This window comes from Apium graveolens, chromosome 5 (assembly GCF_009905375.1).
Source record: "Apium graveolens cultivar Ventura chromosome 5, ASM990537v1, whole genome shotgun sequence".
Lineage (NCBI taxonomy): Eukaryota > Viridiplantae > Streptophyta > Magnoliopsida > Apiales > Apiaceae > Apium > Apium graveolens.
Window position 1 is genome coordinate 66,788,693 of NC_133651.1, and position 9,185 is coordinate 66,797,877.

The following is a 9,185-nucleotide window of genomic DNA, read 5'->3' on the forward strand; positions in this document are numbered from 1 at the left end:
TTCTCTGTACCCTCGTTCCATCAGTAAATAGCCATTACATAACATTTTTGTTTCGATTCAAGTGGTGTTTCATGATGTCATGCAATTTGCAAGTGATTAGAAGCCGTAGGTACATGTTGACGAAGTACACTTTACTGGTGGTTTGATGATGTTGAATTACATAATGGGCAACAAACAATTAAAACTAAGCTTTTTGTGTAGTCATTTGTTAGAATTCATCAACACGGAACATACACAAATATAGAGAAAAAAAAACTGGTAAGAGGTCTAGAAAGTTACACACAAAATGTGTGGTTGCCTAAGACTTCAACTGTGCTATACACTTGAGAAGCACTCATTTGGTCATGTTTCTGGAGAAACCATCATATTCCCTGTTCTCTTGGGCCAAAAATGAGTGCTGTAAACCACAAAGATTACAAATACTACAAAGAGAAGCATGAGATACAGGTGTTTAACTCATTAAACTAGACCACATACTACTATAGTAGCGCTGTAAACAGTAAACATTTGAAGATAAGGCTTAAATACTTGAAGAGGTAGGGGTAGTTCAGTTCTGGTATAGCAAATATACTATTCATCGTCCACATTGCCATCCCATCCAATAAGGTTTATGTTGTCATCTGCATTTCTTTGCATCAGAAATTCCACCAATCCTTCCAAATGTTCCCACACCCTGTCCTCTTCTCCTACGGATGGATTGATCATAGGATCAGAATTTCCAGTCGTCATTGTTTGCGATAGAACTTCAGGATAGTACTTCAGTGTAAACTTTCCAGAAGATTCAGTAAAATCAATATCAAATGCGGGGAATAACGGCCGGCCAATAACTTCGACATGGGACACACTGCAATGTGCAGAAAGAAATTTATAATTAAATAGCAAAAAACAGTCTCACTGGTTGGACCGTCTATATTTGAAGTATTTCCCTTGCAAAAGGAGGAGTTGATGAGTTCTATTTTGTCATTATGGCAAATTTGTTGTCAGGCTTGTATAAAAAAAACTTTTTCTGCAATGTAACGGTGATAAATTATATTCACGGTAAGCACAGTGACAAGAGTAAGATACCTAATAACTATTAGGCGAAATGAGGATCCTCTAAAGGTTTAGAATAAATATCTCCAGAGCCTAGTATGTATACCATAATATTCTACTTGTTTCATCTATTGCCTATGGGTAAATACACCTAAACATATAATGCCTACTGATCGGAAAATATGAGGACATAGGTGACTAACCAGATGTAATATTTATCATCCATTTCTTGTGTCTGGACCCTTCCCAACATCTCCAATTGCACAAACCCCCCGATGCAAAGAACAGGTTCTGGTAGCTTGAAGTGTTGTAATAAATTCTCCTGCTTGTAGAAATTTTAAGAGAGAACCACTCCACAATGATTACATCAATAAAAAAATAACCCATAATTAAAATGTTAATCCAAAAATATTAATATAATCAATTACACCCATCATCCAATTATATATTTTGTGTTGCATGTACAGCCCCAGCTGACACCAAAAGAATGTTTTAACATTTTATTTAACAAAATGTGTGATGCTAATAAAGACCATAAGACTACATCTAATTTGGCGAAAGTATATTTCACCTATGTATGCCCTAAAGGTTTTGAATTGTTTTTAATTGTGTCACACTCACAGTTGAAGTAAGATGTAATGGGTCAATGCATGTTCTTGTCCCTCACACCCAAAACCGATCTCTGAAACCCCCTAGTCTCCAGTCACCAGACCCAATATGTGTGTGTGTGTGTGTGTGTATAATTTTACATATTTTTTGATTGTTAACAAGGTTTAAAGCTCCAGACCCTTCAATCTTGGCTGCATTTCTGGTTACATGCATTATTTAAACTCACCTGAGACATTGAATACACTGGTGAAGTGTATGTCCATGTAATCTTCGCATCGGCATTTTTCTGCACTGGCAACTCCAAATTGTTTATTTCAATTGGGGATTTTGGATAACCCATGCGGAACCGGACAGATTTTGCCGAATATATAGGCATACCATTCTGAAAGTACGCTGAAGATGGAAACAAAGTTAGCTTAATGAGTTTGCAATCAATAAATTTAAGCTAGCACCAACTTCACATGTGTCAGAATTGGTTAAAATTCAGCTAACTAACCTTGGAAAGGTCGTATGCCAATTTCCGTTACAAGACAAATGCCAGCTTTAAGTCTGTAAATTAACGTCTCAGGCACATCAGGATTTTTTTGTCCTTTACTTGACCAATATGAGAACCTTCGTAGAATTTCATCTCTCGGTTCCAGAGTATTATTAATGCTTTCTTCTGGATAATTATCTGTGCTGGAAGCACCAAATGCTTCTGCCACACAATTGATAGCTTTAACTTTGGTAAGAGCTCTAAATATAGAACCGTAGACCCTGTGCTCCCTTTCCAGAGCTTCCCATTGCAGAGAAGTGCTCGACCCAACATCAGTTGATTTTTTTACTTTGTGGCTTGGTTCAGTCACATAAGCTATATCAGCAAGCTGGGGAAACTTTCTCAGACACAACTGCTTACAAAGTCCATTTGAAACCACTGCACGAGGACAAACAATCATATTATACGAACATCATCTAGCCATACAAAAAGAATACTAGGTCCTCCAGTTTTGCCCTGTATTCAATCACACAACTGGTATAAAATAAGTGTCAGATTTCCTGCTTGATTAAATGTTTAATAAATCTTGTAGGTAGAACTGTTGTTATTAGAATAAATAATAGGTTGAGCTCCGCAAATGAAGGAGGTCTTGGCACTTCTGAAAATTCAATGGTATGATCTGAGTGGAATATCTCCCCACTGAAATATATACCTCCTGTTGAGAATATCAGTACAAGTTATAGGAATAAAATTCAAACCCGTCTTTAACTAATGCAAGCTATATTCTTCAAGGGAACATTGGATATACCTTTAAATTTGTCCCGATTACAGGAACCACTACAAAACTTACAAGCTTCACTATAAACTTTATAGTATAAAGTCAGTATATATGACATCAGACCTCCTAAGTGGATAGACGGGAATGGCTTCAAGTGGCTAAGGGACCTCACATGTATATATAAGCAGGTTTTTAGACCTTGTTTACAATATTGATATCGGAGAAAAAAGTTAGCAAAGTGCAATCTATTTTTTAAACTTTTTTGGCATAATATTTATCATCTCCGGAGCAATCAAATAGGCATTGCACGAGGAGTGGGGTAGGGGGGTTGCAAGCTAGAAATAACAGAAAGTATTATTAAATGTTCAGCCACTGAATTTTCCCTAAATCTTTCTTTTTAATTAATACATCAAGCTGTGAAATTCACCTAGATGCCAACATCTTACCAAATAAAATTAGTTTGGTCCTGATGCATCAACGTTGCAATTACATGCCTAGAAATCGTTATTAAAATATCCCCATTCCTCAGCCTCGGAGGAGATATCAACATAGTATCCTACCTAGATGGCAAGGATACCTCTGAGAAAGCAATATGTTTGGTATGTGATAGGCTTGAATTAACCATTGCGCAAAAAGAGCCAACCCTCCCCCTTGAAGAAAACCCCATGTGTGCCAAATTGGTATTTCTGACACCTCAATAAAACAATAAACAATTTATACTTACAACAACATAAGAAGTACAGGGCCGCAAACTTAAAAACTAATCCAGCCAATTGACAACATACAAATCTCCACACACATAGACTGGTTTATTTGTGGTAACTACTATTATTAAAATCAAATTTGAACACAATTGATTTTTCCAATCGATATCTTCCACCATATTAAAACACAAACCCGTCATCAACAATACCAACCACACATGAGATGAGGCACAGAGCTGCTCAACCGATTAAACGCTAAGAAGCCATTTAATCTAAGATAAGGGCCACACCTAGAAGCTCATCACATAATAAACTCTAAAGTCTAACTTCTGCTCATCACCATCAAAGCCTTGGAAAAAATAAAGAAGGCCCTCTGACCTAAACTCAGAAAATGTATGACCGGGTTTATATTTAGAAATTAGATGAAGAAAACTTACAATAGGAGGCTATAGAATTAAATTGGGAAAAGCACCACGTCAAAAGCTTCTACTCATCTCACAGAATATTACATCTAATGATGCTGAAATAGCAACACAACCACTTACAGTTATAAGTTATAACTTCTAACAAATATAAGATTTCTTGAGATAAAGTTGCACAATTCAGATATATCAAACCCAAGATACACGAAGAGGCGCCATGTAAAACAGTACCAACCATAATAAGTAAAAGCACTCACCGAAATAACACCAGAAATGTGACACTAAACTTGCACGAATAAGATCAGATGTATCATCCAAGCATGCCAGAATATTCACAGCTGTGTCAGTTTCAAGATATCGCAGGAAATCCAATCGAATCTCCATTCTACAAACAAAAAATCAAGCTTGCAATCAACAGTTTAACGATAAATCCAAACCCCCTGACCTAATATGACAACTTTCCTTCAACTTCAAAACGTCCTAAGCGAGTCAAAACTCGCAAAGCAGCACAATAAAAAAGATTACAGGGACAAAATTGCCAAGTTCAAAAACAAATTGAACTCATAACTTAACATATACAAGATATACACAACTTCACTGAAGTGGGGTTGCCTCAAATTTTCAAAAATCACAATTTATGTCAAATATAATTGAAAATCAAACTCTAATAATTTTACAAAAAATATATATATATAAAAACCCAATACATCCAACAAACAAATACAAATCACAGCGATTAAAAAAGCAAAATTCAAGCAATTCAAATGAAGAATAAAAGAAGTGGAGCCGGATATCAAAATTTGCAGAATGAAACAAGAATTAAAGGGCAGAATGAGATAAAATGAAAACACAAAGTGCAAAGACTGGGGCAATTAAGTAAAATAAAAGAGGGGAAATGAAAAAGATTGAAAATAGAGGATAAAAATGGTACCTTTATCGTTGTTAATCAAGCTTAAGGGGTGTAAGTATTAGCCTATAGGCTACAATCGAACGTATATGTATCACCTGAATTTTTATGTTTCAGGGCGATGCGACCACAAGAAAGGAAGGACAAAAAATTGACAAAAATAACTAATTTCTGAAAAGTTGGCCAATCTGTCAGTGGAATCCACTTTATACAAATACTCCACTGATAGTAGAGATACCCAACTGACAGTCGAGTATCCCATATATGAAATACCCAACTACGAGTGGAGTATCTTATACAAATTGGGGATACCCAACTAACAGAGTATTCAATTGGCCACTTTTTTCGGAATGACTATTATTGTTAATTTTTTTCAAAAATCGACTATTTTTGTCATTTTTTCGAGATAATCATCACCCACCGTCAAATTTTTTTTTTAAAAAAGATAAAAATGCTTCCCTTTTTTATTTTGCTCTTAATTATTTAGCTGTTAGTTTTGTCATTTAACACTTTTTTTATTCCGGAAATTAAAATATAGATTCAAAAATAGCAGTTTTCTTACATGTTTGCAGATTTTTTTTCAATTCTACATTTTGTAAAAGATTACTTTAACTAGTTTACGAGTTATTTGTTGTTACGATGTAATTTTAGATGTTTTCATAAATTTGGGTATAAAATTGAAGTTGGGCCCAGGATGAAAGTGGACTTGCTGTCCATCATGTGAGGGCAAGTTCACTAAACACTTTTGGGCTTCTGCAGACACAATATCACGGATCTTTATTCAGCTGTCCTGTATAGTCTTATCTTATGAATCCGTGGCGCTAAGACAGATTTTATTTTACTGGATATTTGGATTTAGCAAAAGCATTCATTTATTTGTTGCCTCTGATGACTCTCACTTCTCATGCCAGCCTCAATTGTTTGAATGTCGTACATTACTCCCTCCGTCCCCCTGAATTCTTTACGTTATTTCGAGGCTTTTATAAAATATAATTTCATAATATTATTTCAAAATTTTATTTTTAAATAAAAATTTAAACATAAAATTTTTATTCAAAAAAAATTTATTTTTTAAAATATTATAAAATTATACTTTAAACGAGTATTGAAAAACGTGCCGAAAAATAACGTAAACAATGCAGTGGGACGGAGGGAGTACAAAACTGAGCCACCCAGAGGGTTCGAATGTTGTAGATTACAGGGGTGGGTGTGTAGTTGTGCTCAATTGAAATCGAGAAATTTTAAACTGATGGAGCAAGATTAATAATAGCTAGAGAAGAATGCAAATGTACAAGAATTCAACAGAAACTTATGATCACTCAACAAACTAGTACATTCCTGCTATATGTACAAGACTCACCTCACAAAAGAAAAAATGAGAAGATCCTAACAAAAAATACATGCAACGTGTATAGTACAAGAGAGGAAAACTAGCATTGCTTCCCCTGTTCCCCAACACCAAGCTGCAATCAATTGATGACTACAAAGCAGCTACCCTGTTTAATCTGTACAATAACTATTTACACTTTCCACGCCACTTCTGATTACCTAAACTGTTGATCTCAAATTCTTCCCTAAGCTACTCGGACATATCAAAACAGAGTCGACGCAGAGACCACCTTTTGTATGAGTGCAATCAATCTGCGTCAGTGAAAATTTAATATTTGTCAATGCGTTAGGCTTCTCAACAACAAAGTCTCCGGCATGATAGTAAGCCCAGCTTCCTAGGTTGTCCAAGAAAAATCTCGATACAGCATGTTGACCATCCAGTGTTGCTAGCTGGAACTGGACAGGTTTTATGTCCCAACCATGTATGTTTTCAGAATTACATATCCTGCGTCCAAGTCTTTTTGTTACCTTTCCAAGCTGGAGTCTAAACAAAAGGCTGTAGGTTCCTGTAGGAAATTGGAAGTCAATGTCTCCATCCACTTCAAGCCACCAAATTTGTTGAAGATACGCAATTGTATGAAATCTGTCAAACCAAGAAGATACAAAGAGTCAGAATATGGTTCCAACAAGTCAAATCATTATTCATCAAGAGTTAAGATATCATTCATTATATACAATGATAATTCCACACGAAAGTTATTAGAACTGTGTAGCCAATCCTCGGACCAGTCAAACGGAGTAAACTGCTGAGGAAATGCATACAATATGCCTAGCTTCTTAGTATGGATTTAGACAGGGAGGGCTGCGAATAGCTTGTACGCATCTTATCTCTGTCAAAAATACTTAATTATAATACAAAGTTTGTCCACATATAACTCTTTAGATTGGATGTGCTGGATTCTTCTGAATTGAAGAGAACAAAACGTAACTCATAAGCCGCAAACGTTTACCATACTGTTTATATTTAAAAAGAGTAAATTTGATGGAATAAGAAATAACCAAATTGCTGAACTGTCCAAGCAATTATAGTAACCTTAGTGGTCTCAACTTTTACAATACAAATCATTTTTTTGGTGACTAATGTTAAGGTATTGAACATAACAATTGGTATGACCCTACAAGCAATTTCACTGTTCTGTACCAGATTATCTTGTTTGTGGATCATGCCCTCAAATTAAACACCTTCAATTACTTGTGATAACTACACGAAATCTTATTGATAGTATCAAGATATAGTAATAGTATGCCTGTGAGAGAAATAAGCTATTTCACCTGGATTCCTCAGTTGGAATATGATTCCAATATCTCCGATCATCTATCCCTGTTATCGACAATCCTTTTGCAGAAATCGACAAGCACACACCTCCGGTTCTTTTATCGACCCAGATTTGCTGCAAATCAGCAAAAAGATTATCCAAATGCCAACAGACTAATTCTTCCCCTTCCCCTCCATCCGTCAGCGTAATATATTTCTTTTTCTTCAAAGATTTTACCAACTTCCCAAAATACACTTTTAAAAGCTCCGAAATCTATTCATTTTGTCATTAAAATTCTCCAAAAATTCAAGATCATTACAAACAAACTGAGCATAAGTTAGCTCCATCAAATTAAATGTACTTGGGTGTTAACATTGAATTCATCACAGATTGCATACATTCTATAAAATACAATAAAAAAATATATTAAAAAAATGAATATTACAGAATCAAAGAAAAGGATCAAACCTTGGTACTCCCATCAAAAGAAATAGGTGTAGTAAGCCTAGCATAAATATCTTTCTTGACAAGATGAGCACACCCCACATGAAGAAACCTATCAACAAGATACATATAATTACTAGGCAACTTATGATCCCAGATAAAATCAGAAGATGAAGCAGCCCGAAAAGCCCTGTTGAGTCTTGCCAACTGACAAATCTCAGGAGGGTCTAAATAAGAAAGAACCATGGCAACACAGCTTTCGGGAATGTCATCAAGCTTTAGTTTCATGGGACGTGGGTGTGTGGAGTTGAGGGAGTTGGAGAGAGTTGAAGAGGTTGTACCCATTAAAGTGATAAAGTGTTGGGTTCGGACAGAGAGAGAGAGAGACGGAGAGGAGAGAGATATTGAGTTAACTACATGTCTTGGTGTATAGGTGGAGAAGAAGGGGGTGGCATCGGGTTCTTATCCTAAGAGCAACCACAATGTTAATGCCCATTTTCCTCTGTCTCCTGACCCACTGCTTGCCACGTGCACAAAATTGGCCTCCAAAATAAACTGGCCAAATCTGTTCAATGGTACTCCAAAATAAACCGGCCAAAATTGCCCACTGCTTAGAGATGGATTGATAAAATTATATATTAAAATACTAAAAAGTAAAGAAATTGGCATTTTTTTAATATTCATCCAATGTAATTTTCCCACTTCTGTCCGCCCATTTGCCATTTTGTGAGTCCCAAGACACTAGTTGGGCAGCGTTGAAGCTGCTCTAAGTGTACATGTGGATTCTGAATTTGAGGTATCAGCATTTCACGTTCTTGTACACAACTCAAATCAACGCGACTTCTTATACGATGGCCTTTCTTATACGATGGCATGCTTGCCTTCTACTAAGATTTATCATTTATGTTAAACTTATGACAAAGTCACAAAAAATCTCGTAAGATTATTATTAATGTCGTAAATAATGTGTTGTAAATCTTTAATTACTTAATTATGAATAACTTAATAATTGTAAGTATGGAGAGAATAAAAGTTGAAGAGAGAATTATATTAATAATCTTTACAATTCTTCCTTATGAAGTTTCTTCTCTAAGAAGTTGTGTAAGTCTTCCTCGATAAGTTTTCCTCGATAAGTTTTGAGAGACTTTCTCGATAAGTTTTGAGATACT

At 35.5% G+C, this 9,185-nt stretch overlaps 2 protein-coding genes across 2 annotated transcripts; both read right to left on the reverse strand.

The window, feature by feature from the left end:
- Nucleotides 1–241: 241 nt before the first annotated feature.
- Nucleotides 242–5,107, reverse strand: LOC141724125 (F-box protein At4g00755-like). Its single transcript, XM_074526125.1, has 6 exons — nucleotides 4,952–5,107; nucleotides 4,278–4,405; nucleotides 2,138–2,554; nucleotides 1,868–2,034; nucleotides 1,236–1,354; nucleotides 242–844 (listed from the first exon to the last, which is right to left on the reverse strand). The coding sequence occupies exons 2-6, from the start codon at nucleotides 4,402–4,404 to the stop codon at nucleotides 571–573; spliced, it is 1,104 nt and encodes a 367-aa protein (XP_074382226.1). The 5' UTR covers nucleotide 4,405; nucleotides 4,952–5,107; the 3' UTR covers nucleotides 242–570.
- Nucleotides 5,108–6,216: 1,109 nt separating this feature from the next.
- LOC141724126 (F-box protein PP2-A13) lies at nucleotides 6,217–8,497 on the reverse strand. The gene is made up of 3 exons (XM_074526126.1): nucleotides 8,041–8,497; nucleotides 7,589–7,707; nucleotides 6,217–6,899 (listed from the first exon to the last, which is right to left on the reverse strand). The coding sequence occupies exons 1-3, from the start codon at nucleotides 8,359–8,361 to the stop codon at nucleotides 6,476–6,478; spliced, it is 864 nt and encodes a 287-aa protein (XP_074382227.1). The 5' UTR covers nucleotides 8,362–8,497; the 3' UTR covers nucleotides 6,217–6,475.
- Between the last annotated feature and the right edge of the window lie 688 nt (nucleotides 8,498–9,185).

Excerpts from the sequence above, each read along its gene's own strand:
- LOC141724125 (XM_074526125.1), bottom strand. The coding sequence starts at position 4,404 with ATGGAGATTCGATTGGATTTCCTGCGATATCTTGAAACTGACACAGCT. Across the intron at positions 2,555-4,277 it reads ACATTTCTGGTGTTATTTCG|TGGTTTCAAATGGACTTTGT; the intron begins GTGAGTGCTTTT and ends GTCCTCGTGCAG. Across the intron at positions 845-1,235 it reads GATGATAAATATTACATCTG|TGTGTCCCATGTCGAAGTTA; the intron begins GTTAGTCACCTA and ends TGCACATTGCAG.
- LOC141724126 (XM_074526126.1), bottom strand. The coding sequence starts at position 8,361 with ATGGGTACAACCTCTTCAACTCTCTCCAACTCCCTCAACTCCACACAC. Across the intron at positions 7,708-8,040 it reads CTTTTGATGGGAGTACCAAG|CAAATCTGGGTCGATAAAAG; the intron begins GTTTGATCCTTT and ends GCTGATTTGCAG. Across the intron at positions 6,900-7,588 it reads ATTCCAACTGAGGAATCCAG|ATTTCATACAATTGCGTATC; the intron begins GTGAAATAGCTT and ends TTGGTTTGACAG.